At 54.1% G+C, this 19,973-nt stretch overlaps 1 protein-coding gene across 1 annotated transcript in view; it reads left to right on the forward strand.

The window, feature by feature from the left end:
• The window catches only part of NTN1 (netrin 1), a 79,150-nt gene that overhangs the window by 40,589 nt on the left and 18,588 nt on the right, over positions 1 to 19,973 (forward strand). Inside the window, exons 2-4 of the mRNA XM_074555253.1 lie at positions 3,698 to 3,886; positions 16,406 to 16,555; positions 18,676 to 18,729. Coding sequence (XP_074411354.1) covers positions 3,698 to 3,886; positions 16,406 to 16,555; positions 18,676 to 18,729 — 393 coding nt within the window. The remainder of the gene's footprint in view (positions 1 to 3,697; positions 3,887 to 16,405; positions 16,556 to 18,675; positions 18,730 to 19,973) is intronic.

Raw genomic sequence — 19,973 nt, forward strand, 5'->3', positions numbered from 1 at the left:
TGGAGCTCTGCACATCTGTGCACAATAAAGTCAGGGAACAAAAGGCTTGTGAGGTCCTTGGCAGAGTAAGGGAAGGGAGAGCAGGAGACAGCAGGACTGGGCTCAGTGGAGCAACTGGAGCCAAAACCTTTCCTCACAGAGCCCTCAGCACCTGGCCAGGGTTTGCTCATAGATGGGCCTGCAGGGGTGTTGTCTCCACCAGGTGCAAAGCAAAGCTTGAGGAACGGAAACTATTCCAGTCCTGGGAGGTGATTTCTGTTACAGCCCTCAAAGGCGTTCATAGAAAGAAAAAATGGGTTGCTTAAGAGCCACTTGAATTCAGGGAAATTCAAACTGAGAAGCAGTGGCAGAAAATTAAAGCCAGGCCAAGTCATGTTAGGAACAAGGCAAAAGGCTCCAGCACAGCGGGGGACTAACCTCGGGCCGGGCAGAGGGAGGGCGGGAGACGCTTCCTGAGCGCCTCTGTCCAGGGAAAACGTGCGGGGAGCCACACGCCCCAGGGCATGCATGGAGCTGGAGGGGCATCCAAAACCTCCCCGACCTGCTGCTGGGGCCAGCTGTGTGCCCAGGCAGTGCCCACGCTCTGCACCTCCAGGGAGATCCCACAGAGCATGTCCCAGCCCTGTCCCCACAAGGGCTTTGTAACGCCTGCCTGGGACATTTCTGGCATTGCCCCAGTTCCTGTGTCTCTGTGTGCCATTGTCAGGAGAAATGGGATGGGGATTTTCCCTCAGTCCCTCCATCCCTGTGTGCCATTATCAGGAGAAATTGGTTGTGAGGGAGGCTATGCTAGTCATGGAGAAGGGCTGGAGCAGACCACACCATCCCCAATTCACCCTGGAGGGTTCATCCCCCAAGGCATCCACAGTATTTAGGTCGTTGGCTCTGGATGAGGACAGGGTCGGCTGTTTTTAGAAGCTCCTTGCAGCTTCTTGTGAGGTTCAACTTCTTCCCTTATTCAGGATTTTCCTATCCCTAGGACACCAATGTAAAAGTGATCCTGGGAGCAGAGCTAGGAGGAGCTCTGCACACTCCTGTGCAGCTCTGCTCTGGTGGCACCAGTGGAAATGTTAGCAAAGAACTCGAGAAAATCCCCAGAGTTCTGTCTGCTTGGCTTTGCAAAAACATTTCTGCTTATCAAGCAACCCAAAGAAATGTGAAGATTTTCACTCACTCTTCGTGTGGGCTCTGCTTTGAATTTTAAAAAGGGATTTGCCAATGCAATCTTGCAAAATACTCCAGTGCCAAGTCCAGCTCTCCTAAAATACAAGTTTTAGGAGGAGGTGAGCTTTCATTCTCCTGGGAAAACATGCATTTCTGACAGATTTGAGGGAGAACTGAGGCTTCTGTGAGGCCATGCCACTCCCTGGAGAAATGCCCTTTCATTTGATCAGCAGGGACCAAATCCTGTGGTTTGTGGCACCAAAGGCAGAGCTGCTTGTGAGCCTCGAGGCTTTGAACAATGGAGATGTGAAGTTACAAGAGCCCTCAGGCTGAGGGATTTAAATCTTTTTCCTCTGTTTGAGCCTGCCCAGAGGCTGTGCCATGGGTACAGGTGCTGCCTTGGGAGTTAGGTGTAACCAGGAGATCATATCTGTGTCCCAGCCCTGTGCTTTTGGGAAGGTTCTGCCCTGAGGGCAAGAACCAGCCCTGAGTCCTGCACCTCCAGGAGAAGGGTTTAGCCTCGTTTGATCACCTCTGTAAAACAAGGGCTGGGAATTTCAAACCCCCATGTGCTTCCCAAAAGCTTTGCCGGTGCATTCTGCAGGGCAGCAGTCACCTCTAAACCCCTTTGTGTAGTGTATCTGCTTTGCCAGTGCGTTCTGCGGGGCAGGAATCACCTCCAAACCCTTTGTGTGGTGGATCCGTGGTGCAGGCAGGGGCTGCTCAGCACGTGTGGGATGAGGAGAAAGCCGAGCAGAGCAGCTGCTCCAGCAGGGCACAGCAGGCTGCTCTTCCTGAGCTTTCCATGGAGTGGCAAGCCTCAAGGGGGACACACAAGTGCCTGATGCGTGCTCCTGTGCTGCTTTGGCTGCTAGAAGCACAGCTTCAGCACATGTAGAACCTGACCCAGCCATTCCCTCTGGAGGCAGGAGCGCTGTCTCTGGCTCCCTCACGGTTTTGTCCTGGTGGGGAGATGACAAAAGCTCCTGCAGGCTGCTGGGCTCATCCCAGGAGGGCCAAACCGCGGCTCACGGCCTGGTCCAGCTCCATGGCAGGAATCTCTGTCCCTTATGCCTGGCAAAGAGCTTCTGGGCCACTCCTGTCACCATGAGCACGTCGGTGGCCACTGCTCCTTCTCTGCCAGCCCCGCTGGGGACGTGAGGCTGGGTCTGTCCGTGTCAGAGGGAGAATTGTGATGGCAGAGCACGGAGACAGCGGCTCCATCCTGCTGGGAGCACGGGGATGGGGTTGCTGCTCTCCCCTGAGCTGTCACGGCGTGCCTCAGCCGGGGATTGCTCCTGAGAAACCCTGCGGGGCTGCAGTGGCCCTCCCTGGGCTGAAATTTGATAATTAAGCAAATACAGCGTGGCTTTGTGTTGGGAGAGCACCATAAGGTAAACAGGAAGGAATGAGGGATTAAGACGTCTCTGCTCCGAGGGAAGGTGACGAGGCCGGAGCTGTGACACCTCCATGCCGGGGCGAGGGGCCCAGCTGCGGGCTGGCATGGCACAGCTGCATTGTTCAGGGGTGAAGAGCAAATAAAAGCTGCGGGAAAAGAAAACAAGCTATAAAATTCTCAGCAAAGCACAGAGCCCCGGCAACTGCATCCTGATGGCCCCGTGACAGCTCCAGGGAGAGGCGGGCGAGGGGTCGAGCGTTTGAAGTCCCGAAGTTGTCCTTTGCAAAGGCCCCCTGCTAAAACAGGCCTGGTGTTGACTTTAGGCTGCATATGGTGGAGGAATTGGACAGCTCAGTCACAGCAATCAAAGCAGGGGGGCACCTTTTGGAACTCAGCTAACTGGGTGTCATCCCAGCTGGGATGGGGGATGCAGGGGCAGAAATGAGGATTATCAGCATGGCCAGGGCTGCAGGTGAGTGACAGAGCCTGTGCTGTGGAAAGCTGAGGGAGAAAGCAGCTAGGAGGGTCTTGGAATGGTATCCAGAGCTCAAAGATGTGTGTGTGTCAAGCTGGTGAGAGTGGGAAACTGGGAAGGCTGGGCAGGTGATGATGGAAATCCTTTCCCACAGGGACTGAGGGGGCTCCTGAGGTGCTGGGATATGGGGGTCCCTCAGCAGTTTGGGGACCCTTGCACCGAGCAGTAACAACACAAAGTGAGAGTGGATGAGAAGGGAAATGAGCAGTTCTTCCATGGGGAAAGTGCTTATGACAAAGCTGAAGGTGCCACAGGGGTTTGTGTGTCCTGACCATGAATGGTACCCCATCCTCCCAGTCCCCTGTAACACCCACTGCCAGCAGGGAGAGTCAAAGCTGTAGTTAATGCAAGTCAGGACAGTGAAACCTGGCCTTGGCAGCCTCATTTTGCCATCCAAAGATCTGTGAAGACAATGGCCCACAGCAATGGGCTCACAGGTCAGGATGTGGGTGAGCAGCTGGCTTCCCACAGCCAGGGTGCCACCAGGGCCTCCCACCCGTGACAGGGCACACACAGAGGGGTTGGCAGCAGCTACCCGGGGTTGGCACCTCCCTGCTGGGGCACAGATGGTGACAATGTCCCCTCTCTGCCTCTCCCAGCCTGCAACTGCAACCTGCACGCGCGGCGCTGCCGCTTCAACATGGAGCTGTTCAAGCTGTCGGGGCGCAAGAGCGGCGGCGTGTGCCTCAACTGCCGGCACAACACGGCAGGCAGGCACTGCCACTACTGCAAGGAGGGCTTCTACCGCGACCTCAGCAAGCCCATCTCCCACCGCAAGGCCTGCAAAGGTACAGGGTCACAGGTGGGGTGGGGGGAATATCCTGTTCCTCCTACTCCAGCCCCTCCTGCAGCCCCGCTCCCACAGCTCTCCCCAGCTCCTCCTGCTCCCCCCTCTCCCAAACCCGGTTGAAATTGCTTTTTTTGCCATTTGGAATGGCTTCCCATGCCCCCACGTTCCCTGCTGTCACCTCTGCAGCCTCCTGGTGAGGACAAGGCCACCCACGTCCCCTGCCATCACCTCTCCCTGCTCTCCCCATCCTCCTGCTGAGGATGAGCCCATGGAAATAGAGGCCCTTACTGCTGAGGAGGACTTTGAATTATTTCAGGGTTTATCACTTAGAAATGGTGCTTCATCTGCTCCTACCTGGTCATCACCCTGCAAGGGCAGAGGGGCACAGAAGCCCAGGTATGGGTGAGATGTAGAATTTAAATCAGCCTCCCCCAAGCCCCATCTCCAGCTCCCACCCTTCAGGCAGAGCTGAGCCCACGCACAGAACTTGTCACTCCTCCGGACGAGGAGAGAACAGAAAAAGGAGAAACGAGTTTATTTTGAGCTCAGAGTATTTTGAGGTTTCCTCGTGTGGCCATGGAGGCGAGATGGGATTCAGCTGGGGCGGGAGCAGCAAGAAGAGCAAATCCTGCAAATGAACCCTTTTTACTCTCAGCTGCTGCTGGAAGAGTTGGAAATCCTGAACCTGAGGTGCAGTGAAAGGAATCAAGCAAACATTCAAAAGTCAGATTAGAAAATGCTGGGGTTTCCCACAGGAATGCTCAGCTCTTTTCTCTTTAAAGACTCATTTCAACAAGAAATGGAAAGTTTTATGGCTTCAGCATCCCTTTGAAAACTCCTTTTCCCGAGCTCTGTTTTTCACACAGAGGGGTTTAGGTTCCCTCTGCTTTTCCCTCCTGACTTGGGGCTTGTGCAGAGATCATTGTTGCAAATGAGCAGGTTTAAACCCAACCCTGCCATTTAATAGCTCCAGCCACCTCTCCACTGATAACAGCATTCATTTACCATCTCCTCAAACCAGCACTCCCAGAGCCTCATCTCCACTGGATGTGGTTAAATTTAAGGAATTAACTATCCTGAGCCCCTGCCACCTCCTTCACCACTGCCTGCACCCAGCAGAAACAGATTTTCTCTATATTTTCCTCTATATAACCTGATTCTTTAATCCATCACATCACTCTGATCATGTCCCACACATAATAAATTTAAATAAAAGCATCTCAGAGAGCCCTGGTGCCTTGGGAGCTGCTGAGGAGCTTGTGGCTCTCACCCGCCCCAGCAAGGTCTCGGTGATCTCACAGCAAAGGCTCCATGAAAGAGCTGCCAGAGACATTTTTTCATTAATTCAACCCCATTTATTCAGTCTAAGTGACACATCCAGCTAAGCTGCTTCTCCTGTGCCTTGCATTCCTCATCTCCCACTCCATCCCATGCACGAAGTGCCTCCACTCACAACACATCTAACGTCAGCAAATTAGAGAGGCTGCAGTTGCATTGTTTGAAATGGTTGGTTTGGGTAATTATGCAAAATATGACATTGCATAAATGCTTGCACAATGTCTCCTCCTTTTTAACTCGGAGAAAAGGAGAATTCCACAAACTTTTGCACGTGTTGCAGGGCAGAGGTGAGGCTCAGACAACAAAAGGTGAGCAGAAATCAGAGCTGGGCAACAGCCCCTGCTCAGGGCTGCTTGTGTTTCCAACAGCCAAATATTTTATAATTGATAAATAAAAGACTATTCTAATGGCCTGAAGTTGAGATGAGCAGCGCAGGTGAAGGCACAAGGAGCTGAATGTAAAGATGCTTTTCCCTGATGGCTAACAGGGATCCAGCCATGCCAGGTGCTTTGCTCTGTTTGCTTCCAGTGGTTTTCCTTCCATAAATGACAAAAGCCTGGGAGTTGTCAGTGGCCAGAGATGCCCTGGGACAGAGCCACGCCAGGCAGGCCGTGGCAAGGAGGCTGCAAACCACAGGCAAAGGAATTGATGACAGATGGAGCAGGGATATTGCACGGAACAGCAATGCTGGGTGTGTGCCAGAGCCTGCCAGGCTGGAGCTGGGCATGGAGCTGGGCATGGAGGATGTGGCTGCTCTGGGTGGGTGGTCAGGCACCCCTGGGACACCAAGCCAGGGCTCCCCTGGCATTCTGGGGTCACACTGCAGCTGATCCCAACCCTGGACCCTGGGCTAGAGGAGCCCGATGGTGCCACTGCTCCTCCTCCAGAGGGTGGGGTGGGCTCACCCTGGCAGGAGGGGAGCAGGATGCCCTTTGTCCTGGCACACACATCCCACCCTGTCCTGGGCACACCCCTGGTGTGGGGCTGGCCCGAGAAGCAACAAAACTCGGGGTGTAAGAAATTTCCATGTTCATTTTTCAGACTCGGACAAGGATGAATTGTTTCTCTTTTCTCCCTGGTTTTTGAGAAATCACCAAGAGCTCCCAGCACACTGAAACCCTGCTTCCAGCTTCTTCTGCTTTCCCTCTGCTCCAAATGATGTTGCAAGTGAAATTCCACATCTGGGTCCTGCAAACCTTGTCCACCCCGCTCTGTCATGGGCCGCTGTAAATCAGGGCCCTGCTGTTGGTTCTTTTGATTAAACTCCCTCCTGATATTTGCCAGATTATTGGCACTAATGTAATTCCATTGGAGTGGAGAGTCTGCAGGGTTTTATAGCCTGGCTGTAAAACAGCTCTGCGTTTTGGGGAGAGGCTTTGCACACATTTTGATGAAAAGATGACAAACGAGACGTGCTCTGAATGCACTTGTGCTGAGGCTGCCAGCACAAACCCCTCATGCAGGGGCAGGATTTGGCACCTGGAGAGGTCACATCCATCAGGGCTCAGTCTTTCGGGAGGAAATGGGATTGTCTGTGTGCCTGGTGCTGCTGTAGCCTGGGGAGCTTTCCAGCTGTGCTGCAGGATTTCATGCCTTGTGCAAAGCTCAAAAAGCACTCCCAGCCTCCCTGCCTGTCCTGGCCTGCACCCACCAAGGGTCAAGAGTTGACATGTCCATTTGGAGGCAGTTTGGGCTGGAGCAGAGGGAGGTGAGAGCTGTCCCACGGGCTCAGCCTCCTGTCCTTGATGTCATGGGTGCACATAAAGGCATTTTCCCCACCCAGTCACAGGCTTTGAGTGAGGCAGAACCTGAAGCCCTTTGGCTTTGGGAGAGCCGAGCAGAGTCCCCGGCGACAGGGACAGTGGCACAAGTCCCCGTCTCTCTCCAGTGACTATAGAGGGAGCTGCGTGACCAGCTTAGAGCTGAGAGCTCATTCCCTGGAGGCTGGGCCAGGGGAGATGGATCCTCTCTGTTCCTGCTGCTGGGTCCTGCTGGGAGCCTGGGGCACAGGAGGTGCCAGGGGCAGCACCCACGGCAGACAGCAGGGTCTGAGAAGGGTGGCACTGCCACCAGAGCACGGTCTGAGAATGATGGCAGTGCCACCAAAGGTGCCCCACTGCTGGTGTCCTGGTGTAGCACAGGGACACCAATCTGTCCATGGTTCTAGCTGTGGTCAGCATCTCTCCAGCCTTGGAGATGTCCCCTGCCACCATAGTGGATAGTCCCCAATTCACACCTGGGTGGGGCAGACAAGCTCACAGCTGAAGTGTGCCAGAGACACTGGGATGGCCTGGCTGGATCCCTGCACCAGGGCTCCAGGGCTCCAGGGCCAGCAGGGCCAGCAGGGCCAGCAGTGGTGGCTCTGCAGGGCTCTGTCCCCAGCCTGAGGGAGATGCTCCCCTCTCCAGAGCTGCCTCCTTTTGATGCCCATCTCTCTTCCAGCTCAGTTGTGGTTTTAAGGCAAACTCCAAGGCAATACTTTCCAGGAATTCAGCCCTGGGAGTTGTCCTTAATGGTCAAACCTGCTTTCCTTCCTTTCCTCCTTTTGATCCTGCAGGATTCCAGATGGAGCTGCTGTTGAGGAGAGAGGAGCCAGCCCGTGGTGCTGGCAGGGCTTGGGCTGGGCTCCTGTGTCAGGGCTTGGTCACCTCTGAGGAATCACATCCCTGGAGAAATTCCAAAGTTTCCAGGCATTGATCTGCCAAGCACAGACTTCAATTTCTCCCCAGGACTGTGGAGATTCTCTTCCACTGCCACAAGAACGATTTTCTAGTTGTATTTCCATCCTGCATTTGTCAGTGGCTGTGCCTGAGTCACCCTTCCCCACAGTCCCATAATTCCTGATATTGATATTATTGCAAGCCCTGAGAGCTGATTTATGGCTCCTGCATCTAAAACTTGTCACCACAGCCCCAGACATGCACAGATCATCAGAGAAGGTTCTGGAAATGCAGCTTTGAGCTGTCCATGCTCACAGGTCACTGTGGGAGTGTCCTGGGGAAGCAGGGGAGGCTCGAGTGCCACACCAAGTGTCACCTCCTCCATGGCATTGCCATGACCCAGGGCAGAGCTGCACCGTTCACCCCCCTGGGCTGGAAGGATCCCAGAGAAAAGAAGGGACACCAGCATTACTGAAACTCTTACACTGTTCTGAGTTTGTAGAATGAAACCATGGAAAAGCAGTGATTTTTTGTTCAAGTAAGACTCAAGCTCAACACAAGGCATCTCCCAGCCCATGCCAGCTTTTATAAATCCATTAAAGTCCACATTTTAACAATGGATGAGCAGACACATCAGTTTAGGCAGCTGTGTCTCTGTGAGGCAGAGTAGGCAGAGTTTGCTGAGCTGTGGAATTCAGGGCAGGACACTGCTGAATCCATGAGGAGATGGAGCAAGCTGCTCAGAAGGAGCTAGAATCTCTATTGCCACCTGGAAACCACCTCAGCACCTCCAGAGGAGAGACGCAGCTCACAGCTGAGTCCCAAATCCATGGCAGACATGTGGAGGGCCCAGCTCAAGAGGAAAATGTAGACAGCATTGATTCCCAGACCAGAGCCGGCTCTGCATTCCTGCAAAATCACATCCTGGCAATGCTGGTGCCCAGCAGAGGTTTGCTGGATGAACTGGGGGCCGGCCACCTTCCAACCCGGTGTTTGGGTTTGAGTTTCCAGCAGGGAAACATCCAGGAGCAATCCTGGAGGGCAGGTTGGGATGCGGTTTGTCAGAAGTGGTGACACAATAGAGGGGAATTTGCACCCTATTAAGAAAATAAAACCAGACTAAACCCCAGCTCTCCATTGCTGCTCTCAGAGTAAGGACAAAAGTTGCTAAATTCACTTGCAAAGCCAGACCTTTGCATATCCACGAGACAGAGGGAAGAAAAGGAATAATTTGCCTTCCCCATGAATGTTTTCCAATAATGGAGATAATTTCCTGCTTCAGAGCAGTTCTCAGGAGTGGAAAGTGCTTCAGGCTCTCAGATCCTGAGAATTCAACCCAAGCTCAGCCCTGCTCATCCCCACACTCTGGTTTTCAGTGTACTAAAGTGAAAAGGGTTTTTTTTTTTTTTTCTGTTAGGAAAGGATTTCTTTTCCACTTAAACAGATGCTTCTCAGAGCATCACAAACGAGGGGCTGGCATTTATGCCCCGGGAGCTCTCACTGGGATTTCTCCCCTCTCTTGGGGCGCTGGAGGCTCTCCCCACTGTGGATGCTGTGGTGTCCCATGGGGGCTGTACACACCAAAAGGATCCTTTTCTGCAGAGCTGCTCCAGCTTCTCCCTCACCTTCCCCAGTGCCTCCTTTCCTGAGCCTTGTGGCAACCTCATTAGCTCTGAAATTTCTGCTCTGCTGCCAGATTTGATTTTTATTATTAGAGGGAGAATGAGCTTGTAGGAACCTCGTTTCCTCCAGAGCCAGGCTAAAAACGCATCAGGAAGAGAAAAACTTTGCCTCTCTTTTTTTTTTTTTTTTTCTTCAATAACAGCATTCCCAACCCACTGTTCCTCGTGCAACATCTCCCAGGAGTGCAGGGGGAGCTGGGCTTGGCTTTAGGTCCATGAGGCCACCATGCCCCACTGAGCTGCTGCTCTTGGCCCCTGCAGCTCTGACATTTTTGATGGAAAAATCAAAGGGATCACATCCTCCACGATAAAACCCAAATCTTGCCAGCAAAATGGGGTGAAGGAAACCCCAAATCTTCATCTCAGCATCCCTGGCAGCTTCTCCAGCCCTGCTGGAATCACATGGGAAGGGGAGCTCTCAGTGAACAGGGGAAGTTTTAACAATTTTGGAACAAGGGAATTTTCCAGCATTTGGGGGAGTGTTGCCATAATTGTCCCATTGTCTGTGTCACTAATGCCTGCCCACAGTGCCCCTGCCCAAAAAGTGGATTTACAGCCGGGGTTCCAAGGCCCCTCCGGATTAGCGGCGACTCCAGCTCAGTGGAGGCTTTGTGGCCCCGTCTGTTCCTTGTTATGGAGAAGACAAAGCCAAGGTCTGATCTGTGAAATTTGGCCCAAAGTGCAGGGCACCAAAGCCCTTGGCTCCCCCGAATGCCAACGCAGGAGGGGAAACGGAGAGCCCTGAGAAGGGGCGCGGGAGGAGGGACAGCAGGAGACACCCAGAGATTGTTTGGCTCTGCCCAATAAAAGGAGGAATTCATGTTCTGCTGGCAAGAAACCTTTAAATCTCCAGGAGAATGTGCTGAGGGACACTGAGCACGAACACGATCCTCTGGAGGGCTAAATGCAGCTCCCAGTGTGCAGGCAGGCTGAGCAGCTCACGGCAGAGCAGTTAGTGGTTAATATTTAAAGTCATTATTGGTATTCAGAGTCGGCACAGAGACATTTCCACCCCTGCTTGCGCTCTGCAAACCAGCTGGGGCCAGACTGGGTGGGTGCACACCCAATTGCAGTTCCTCTTCCCCATAAATCCGGGGGATTTGCAGGACGTGCTGCCCGTGCTGGAGGTGCTCTGGCAGTGCCAGGGCTCTCCCATCCCCACGGGACGTGCCCAGAGCCAGCACAAACCTCTCCTCAGCACTCAGATGCACAGGTTCTGCTCAGACCTCCCTCATCCATGGACAAATGACCGGGATAGGTACCCAAAAGAAGGAGCTCTGCTTGTTTTGAATTGATTTCCCAAAGCCAGGAGGCAAAGAAAAGCTGTGAAAACATCCTGTCCTCCTTGGGACCACTTCAAGGTCACCTCTGGGATGGATTCCAGCTACGGGGGACACTCCAGCAATTCTCACACCTTGAGTTCCCTGGGAAGATGTGTTCAGAGGGAGCAGGATTTAAAGTACCTGAGCTCCTAAAGGCAGTGGAGCAGGAAAAAAACATCTCTACAGCAAAAAACCTCCCTTAAGCAATAATGCCAGAACCACCCCTCTAAATGCTAAACCACAAGGTTGAGTGAGACGTGTTTGCTGCATCAGGATGCGTTGTTGAGGCAACAGGAGAATTTAAATTGAATTTGTTTTGACATTTTGACAACAAACCTGGGTTTGTTGCAATTTTTTCCAGCAGAAGTTTTCTGTAGCCACAATTTTTTCTCCCGTTGAAGTCTTTGGAGGAAAGAAGGGAAACAACCAAAGGGAAGCAGTTTTTGGCCATGATTCTGGAAAAGCATTTTAAAGCCTGGTTAAATATAAATGTGCACCTAAGGCACATTGGCTACCTGGGATTGAATTTGTACTTCAGACTGAGTGGGATTCCTGAATACGGGAGCCTTCATCACTGATTATTGAAAATTAAGGTGTTTTTTTGGTTTTTTTTTTTTTTTTTTTTCCCAGTTTAATGCGTTGTTGGGTTCCTGCTCAGTCCAGGGGCTGGATCTGGAGCCCTGCGAGGTTTGTGATCCTGGCACATCCAGGGTGACAAGAGGAAATCTGGACACCCTGGCAAGTCCAGCCTTTTTTTCTTGTCCTGGCAAAAGGTTTTTCATCACTCTGAAAAGCTCCCAAGGAAGCAGCTTCCCCGAAAACAGGAAGATGCTAATTCTCCAAAAATGCAGATCTTTTCAGGCACCTTCTCCATAAAGGTCACACTTGAGGGGAGCTGAGCCTGGAGATTTATCCCTGTGTTTACGTTTCCCCACACGTGTGCGGGGCAGGATTAGCGGCTGGGAATACCTCCACCCGAACACCGGGGGTGCGAAAATATTTGCGTTTTTGTCTTGCTATTTGTCAACCTTCAGTGGGGCAGAACCACCTCAGCAAGTTCAACCATCTGAACTGAAAACCGTGGGGTTTTTTTATCCCAAGCACGGCCCCAGGATCCTTCCAGGTGTTTTTTAGCCCCAGACCTGAGCTGAAGCACAGAACGGCATCGCTGGCTGGGCTGGGGAGGGCGATGCTCTGCCTCAGCAGCTTTGTACAGAAAACCGGGGCTGATTTGGGAGCTCCAGACACAGCTATAAAAGCGCACGGCAGCCAGTTGGGCAGAGCCTGGCCCCGGGGGAAATCTCTGGCTGCAGGCGGTGAGGAGCTGCCTGGCAGTGCTTATATCCGTATATATATTAATCCCAGCTAATGTAACTACAGATGTTCTCATTCAGAGCCCTATCTAATCCTGTTGGGCCCTTGCCATGGTGTCTCGTAGCAGGAGTTCTACGAGTTAATTACGTGCGGTGCAAAGCAGCGTTCCCTTTTATCGCTGAGAAGGTTGCCTTTTCAAGGCCCTCAATGTCCCTTTGTTGCTGGCTTTGAGGACCAGTGAAGAGGAGCACCTGTCTGACCTTCCCGGCGCTGCGCATTGCTTGGCAGCGCTCCACCGTCTCTTGGCAAGGCATTCCGAATCTTTTCCGTGGGTGCTCTCCGTGCCTTTCACCGCAGCTCCCAGCTGAGGACGTGCTATTGATTTCTATAGTGCCCCAATATGAATTCAGAGTTTTTCTCTCCCCCTTTCACAGCGCAGCCTCGCATCTTGTGGCTCTTCTGAGCTCCGCTGCAATCAGCCAGATGTTTCATTGAGTCCCAGATCTTTTCCTGGAGTGGCTGCGATTAAATGGGACCCTTCAGCGTGGATGAGCCATCCTGTTCCCTCCTTGCAATTATGCCTCCTTCTGCACTCCGGATTTTGGCTGCTGTCCCCTCATCCACTCGGCCGCCGCGGGTCTGTCTCGCACAGAGCGCCGTGGTCTCCTCATATCTGGAGCAGCCAGGCTGGAGGTGCTCACCTGGGAGTGCTCTCAGCCCCCTGCTTTCCTGATTTCATAGGGAATTCAGCTTCTGGGAGCAGAGGCACCCCCACTGCTGCCCCCCATTGCTTGTTAAAGCCTCCGCACAGATTCCTGCTCCTTGTTTTCTCCTCCAAAGCCATGTTTTCAACCAAAAATTAACTTTTTCACTAGGAATTCCCGGTCATCTCTGCCACAGACACTCAGCATAAATTTTTCTTAAAGGTTTTCTGAAAAACCGAAATCCTGAGAGTTATTTGCCTTTCCCCGGTGCTCTGTGGGCATTTCTCTTGTTCAGCATCATCCTCTTTTGCTTCTCTCCCATCTCACCGTACCCTCTGTGGGGTGATCCTTTCAAGCAAGGCATGAGGGAAACCCCGCGTTATCCTCCTCATCATCTCCGGGGTGTCCCGGACACCTTCCTGTCGTGCTCACAGAGCTGCCCTTAGCCCCGGCGCCCCGAGGGCTCTGCTGAATTTCCGCACCTCGGTGGCGGATGAACAAATCCACAAATCCCTGCACCCAGGGAAGGTCAGGGATGGAAGCCAGGCAAGTTCAGGAATGCAAACGCGTTCTGTGAGTGCCAGGGTGCCCATCGGAGATGCCAAAGGGGAGCTTGCAGCGATCACACACCCCCCCCCCCCTCCGCTGGCATCCTGGCGCACGCTTCCCTCAGTTTGGAGCTACAGCCCAAAGGAATTTGAACTGGATTGGGAAAATCAGCACCAAGCACCAGCAGCCCGGCCCTCCATGTCTGGGGAAGGAGAAGAAGAAGAGCCTGTAATTGCTGGCTGCGAGTGTTTGCACTGGCCGGGGAACTGTAAATTACCTTTAATTGCTCCTAATTGCTGGCGCTGGTTCAGTTTCTCGAGGACAGGGACAGCAAATCCCCATCTGCAGGCACGGGGAGAGCCCCTCCTGCCTCCGCTGAGCTGCCCTGCTTCCCTCAGCTTGGGAACAGACCTGGCAGGACGAGCTGGGCCCAGGGGGACGCTGGGGACAGATGACACAGGTGACACAGGTGACACAGGTGGCACAGAGCCCGTCCGTCACCCTGAGAGGAGGATTTCACCTCGGTGTGGCAGAGATCGCCAGGGTCTCATCCCGGTGAAATCCTGGTCCCCGACCCTCTGCCACTCGTGCCCCCTGCAGCCCTGGGCACATCACATCACACGTGGGGACATCAGAGCCCTCACAGAGCCAGGCCTGGAGGGACAGGAGACAACCTCAGAGAGATTCGACTCTGAAAATAACCCGGCAGCTCTGGGCGAGCTGGCCGAGCCGCTGCCTCATGAGGGAAGGAAGCAGCAGCATTCGATTATTGATTGATTTCTGTGCTGTCCAAAGAGGGCTCTGCACTGTGGCCTCAAGAGCCTGAGGATCTCACTCATCACCAGGGCTTTTTTCCCTCTTTTCCCTCGTTTCCCTCTTTTCCCCGATCGGTCCCACTGAAATGAGGGCGATTCCCCTCACCCAGGAGCTCCTCACAGGATGGGCTCTGCCTGGAGCAGCCCCGAGGGAATGCCTGAATCACGAGGCTGCTCTCCCCATCTCCTGTCCTTTGCCTCTCCTTGGGTAACCCTTCCCTTATTTTTCTGTTATCTCCTGACTCTCTGCTCTTAACTCTTTTCTCTCCTGTTCCTCCTTCAGGCCTTCTCTTAACGTGTGTTTATTTCCTTTCCCCCAGCATTACCAGAATCCCTTGGGGCTGCAGTTTTCCCACCTAAGCATCCCTCTGCTCATCACCAGCCACACTGATTTCCCGTTAAAACGTTTCCAATCTAAATTAGCTTTAGAAAAGGAGATTTCTGCTGTGGGCAGGTTTGCAAGGAGTCATTTCCCAGGGAGAGCTCAGGGCAGGGGGGAGAAAGAGACTTTTAATAAAAAAATTCTAAATCAGAAGTGTCGGGAAAAGAGGAGAAAGGAGAAAAAGCTTAGTCGGTTTCTTGAGGAGTTTCTTTCCTTTCCAAATGAAAAATCATCGGGTTTTGGCAAGGCTCTGTCTCTTCCCACCCAGCACCTGTGGGGTCAGGGCTGGTGGCACTTTGGAGCCCTGCATGTCCCCAGGGAGAAATTGGACATCCCAGGGCAGGGGTGCTCCAGGCACCATCCCAATCCTGCTGGGCAGGGATCAGCCAGGAGCTGCTGCCCAGTGGGGTCAGACTGGTGCTGCTGTGCAGGACCACACTGGGCTGGCCTGGAGGGAGCCTGCAGCCAAGCACCAACGCTTGGAAACCCAAATCAACATGGGATGTGCTCTGCTGTCCCCAAATAAGGCACATTTAGGGTGTTTGAGAGACAGGGGTGTGCAGAACAAACCAAGCAGCACTGCAAGGTCCAGGAAAAGCCCTCTTGGGAGTGCTGTGCCCAGTGTGGGGGCTTGGGGGGTTTGAACACTGTGCCCTTGGGGACACTCACCCTGCCCTGACCCCAGTGCAGCCCCTCCAGGGCCCAGCAGTGGGACAGGCTCCCCCAGCCTCTGTTCTGGCAGGCATCTCCCCTGAGGGGCAGAGCAGAGGGGAATCAGCGCTCCCCAGGGAGGGATTTGGCTGGCTCCTTCCCGGGATGCTGCAGAAGAAAAGGAAAGTTTCCTGCCTGCCTGCCTGTCCCTGCCACGGCTCAGCAGGGGCAGCCCACAGTCTGGCACGGCGCTTGCAGCTCTTAGAAATCAGGGCTGTTAACAAATGTGCGAGGTCCTAATCCTTTTGGAGCAGTGATGATAACAAGCCCTGATGCTTTTTCTTTTTTTTTTTTTTTTTTTTTTTTTTTGGCTTTTCTTCTTTTTGCCTTTTTAAAATTTTTTTCTCTCCCAAACAGCTGTGCCGGTGAAGTCCCACTGTGGGAAATGAGCTGGTGAATGTTTGAATGTTTTCAAGTGCAGTATTTACATCTCCTGCCAAACCCTTCACATCTGCCCGGCTCTGCCGGCAAGGCTGCATCCATCTGGCCGGGAACAGCAGGTCCTCAGCCCCCATCCATCCCACAAGGGCATTTCCTTCCTGTGCCCTCAGTGCCAGCTGCCAGGGATGCAGCTCAGCGGGGAGGGCTCTGAAAGGACCGCTTTGATTTTTCCTGGAGTGCACGTGGGATGAATTCCCGAGCGATTGCTTCCTGCTGAACTGAGGGGTGGTGGAATCCTGCTGGGTTTGTACCCCTGTACCAGCCCTGCACCAGTCCCGGGGGTTTGGGGCTGCTGGAGGGGGGCAGTGGTCGATACTGCCCTGCCTTTAAATCCTGCAAATTCCTGATCTCAGCACCGATGGGGTGAGCAGTTGTGTCCTTTAACCCTAAACCCTAACCCTGTCCCCGCAGTGGTGCTGTGACAGGGCCACCCCCTCTCCAGCCCTGTCCCCAGCCCTGTGCCAAAAGCCAGCTCTGTTCCAGCTCATTCCGGGGGTTTCTCGGAGCGCAGACAGGATGGAGCGGTGCCACGGGAGCTGCCCCGCTCCCGCCGATGCCACACCGCCCTGCCCTGACCCCGCTGCCGTGTGTCCCCGCAGAGTGCGACTGTCACCCCGTGGGTGCGGCCGGCCAGACCTGCAACCAGACCACGGGCCAGTGTCCCTGCAAGGACGGCGTCACCGGCATCACCTGCAACCGCTGCGCCAAGGGCTACCAGCAGAGCCGCTCCCCCATCGCCCCCTGCATAAGTAGGTGGATCCTCTTCCTTTCTGTGGAGTAGGGATTTTAACCCTTAAAACCCTGCCAGAGCCGCTGCCCAGGCTGGGGGTGCTGAACCCCACAGCGCTCGGGGTGTGGGGCTGTTTGGGGACCCCTCTGCTCTGCCCAAACGGGGTCCTGAACCCACAGCAGCTTCCAGCAGCTTTCCTGCCTCCTTGGGGTGTTCTGTGAGTGCATCTACAGCCAGGTTTGCTGGGAATTCCATTTTGCTTCATGGAACAGAGGTGCTCTAAAATCACATTTTTTGTGCTTAGGGGGATCGCTACAGATCACTAGAAACACGTTCTTCTCTCCAAAATCAGGCTGTGCTGCACTGGCACAGAGCTCAGACCACAGGAGCTGCTCCTTTGATGCAATTTCCACCACATCTGAGACCCCCTGGGTTGCTGCAGGGGCTCCTGCACTCACACAGCCCTGCCACGGGAGGGGTTATCCTTGGCTTCCTTGGGTTTGCTTTTCAATTTGCCTTCCCAAGGCAGGAACAGCTCCCAAAATGCCTCCTTTGCAGTCTCTGTTCTGCAAACACCTGGATACCCTCTCTCTCCCTGCCTGGGAAGGTGGGGTTCAGTCCTGTGCCCCTCTCTGCTGCCTGTGGAGTTTGCTGCTGTTGGACCTTCCAGTGGCTCATGCTCCTTGTGGGACATCATCTGCCCTAACAAAACAAAATATCGAAATTAGTGTGCCTGGGATGGGATGGGATGGGATGGGATGGGAAGGAGGAACTACTCCCCTGAGGGGGGATTCCCTGCAGCTAAAAGGAGAAAAAGGCCCAGCAAGAAAAGTGAAGGTTAAAAGATTCCAGCCTTTACTGGAGACCCACAGTCTGTTCCCACACCATTGACCCCCCAGCACAGCCATTGCCAAATTCTGGGGCAGAGACCCTTTCTCCACCTTCTCCTGCTGAAGAAAACACACATTCCAGAGTGGTTTGAGGTCACTTGGGATTCCTTTTTGCCCGTGTTGCAATGGGACAGCAAGAGCCCAAAGCAGAGGCTTGCTGTCCCCAGGACCTCCAGCCATGGCTCCAGTCTGCTCTGCCGCAAGTGTGCACAAAGGTTTATCATGAACCATTCCCCAGGGCCAGGGGAAATCAGAGAGCAGATTGTTCCTTGCATCAGCTCCCTCAGGATTCATGGCATTTATAAAGACAGGCCCAGGATTTCAACATGGCCCATCCAGGGTATGGGGCTGGGCACAGCCACCCTCTTGTTTACCACTGCTGGTAATTCCCTGTTTCCAGGGACTTTTAGCCATGAAAAGTACACCTTGGGTCTGTGTCAGGCCTGGCTGAGCACCCCCAGCCCAGCTGTGGCATGGCTGTGCTGGCTCCAGTGCTGCCTGGCCATGCACCATGGCTTGTGCTGGGTTTAGTTGCATGAGAGTGAGGCACCCCAAGAATCACCTGATGCCCTATGAGCTGCTGCCACACCCGGAGCAAACCCTGCCTTGGTCGGTGTTCCCCCCCAGGATTCCCAGGAATGCAGGGGAATGCCAGCACCATGCCCTGAATGCAGGAAGGACATCCAAGGGGAGCATCCTGCACAGCTGGGACCGTGCAGCTCCCTCCCTCCATCCATCCATCCACAGTCCATCCTCCCAACAAACACACCAGGCCTGGGAACGAGTCTCCAGAGCATGATGTGGTTCCAGCTCTGCAAAGCTGGCCCCAAATCAGAGCCAGGGACCAGGGAATTGGCACCAGATGTGTTTGTGTTTCCTTTAAACGTGGGAGGCACCCCTTGCACCCCAGCAGTGCTGAACCTGCACCCTGCCTCTCACCAGGGGAGCGCCAGCACTGCCTCGGATCTGGTGACAGCAGCTGCAGGGGACAGCAGTGACAGCAGCCACAGGGGCTGGGCACAGTGCAGCACGCAGCCAAAAGCCAGGTTTTTTTGTAAAAACCCCCTATGTGACAGCTTTGAGGGATGCCCGGTTCCCCAGTCGCCGCTGTACTGGTTTGGGGCTCTCGCTGGCACACGCGGCTGGGAGGGGAGCCTGCAGCGTGGGCAGGGAGCAGCTCTGGGCTTTGCAATAACCTCTCCTCCCTCCTTTGTCCCCTGTGTGTCCCGTGTGCGCCGCTGTCCCGCAGAGATCCCGGCTGCTCCGCCCACCACGGCCGCCAGCAGCGCCGAGGAGCCCGCAGGTACGTGTACGTTCTGTTCCCTTCTTCTGGAGCATCTCGGTGCTCAATGTCTCCTCAGCAATCGCTTCCCTCGAGATAAACTGCACCAAAGCCATAAACCCTTCTGCTCGTACCGGGACGAGGGGTTTCCTTTGATGCCAAAAGTGCTAGAAACACGCGGGCAGCATCCTGAGAGCCCGCTGTTTCCCGGTGTGCAGGGAGGGTGCAGGAGGATTTCCTGCTGAACCTGTGAGCACAGGGGCGTTACCCAGTGCTGGATCCGAGAGGAACCACCTCTGTCCCCCCGTGTCACCGAGGGACCCCGATGGTGCTGACCAGGGCATGGCAGCAGGAGCCAGAGTGTCCCTCAAAGGGTGACTTGTCCTGTGCTGCTGCTGCCTGCAGCTTCCCGGGGTGTTTGAGCCCCAGCTCTGAAGGACAGGAGGTGGAAAAGCTGTTTACTGTTGTCTCAGTGGTTCATAAATTAAGGAGTTTGTACTAAAAATGGCAGATGTCACCTTGGATTGATCCCTGAGCCGAGTGCTGTGTCAAGGATTGTCACCCAGGCTCAGGAGCAGAGGACAGCCCTGGGATCTTCAGTCCCCAGTGTTGATATCCCAGGGGGTGTGTGGGACAGACTGAGGGACAGGTTTTATCGTGTGCCAACACAGCAGCAGCCTGCCATGGGAAAGGGCTGCTCAGGGGTCTAAAGCCCAGCTGATAACTGAGAACATAAAGCTGCATAAAGCTGATAACTGAGCACGTCCCAGCAGGGTCAGAGCCCTTCCTTAGCTCAGAGCCCTGGCTGGAGGCTGGGGTGGGTTATCTGTCTCTGGGAGGGATAGGAAATGGTGGCACAGTGCCTTGTGGATCCCCGTGTCCTTGGAGGGACAGATGTCCCCATTCCCCATGGGGTGACCAGGGACCCGGGCATCCTACCAGGAGCCTTCTCCCAGTGAAAGCCCAGTGAAGGCTGAGCCAAGCTGAGCAATCCATCAGGCCCAGAATCCCATCATAATTCTTCTCACTGGGATTTTGTTTTGGAGATTTAAGCACTGCTTCGTCCAAGGAGCTTGAACCCTCCATATTTCATCCCTTTTCCTCAATGGGGAGCATCCAGCAGTGCTGTGTTTTGGCATCTCTCAGCTCCCACCCTCACCCTGCTGAAATCTGTGGGGTTTTTCACAAATCCCTAAATCCGTGCCTGCGAGGCAGAGCTCCCATGCTATGGGAGAAAAAGGGGTTGGAAACAAGATGGGAAAAGC

The sequence above is a fragment of the Zonotrichia albicollis genome, chromosome 19, assembly GCF_047830755.1.
Source record: "Zonotrichia albicollis isolate bZonAlb1 chromosome 19, bZonAlb1.hap1, whole genome shotgun sequence".
In the NCBI taxonomy this organism is placed as follows: Eukaryota; Metazoa; Chordata; class Aves; order Passeriformes; family Passerellidae; genus Zonotrichia; species Zonotrichia albicollis.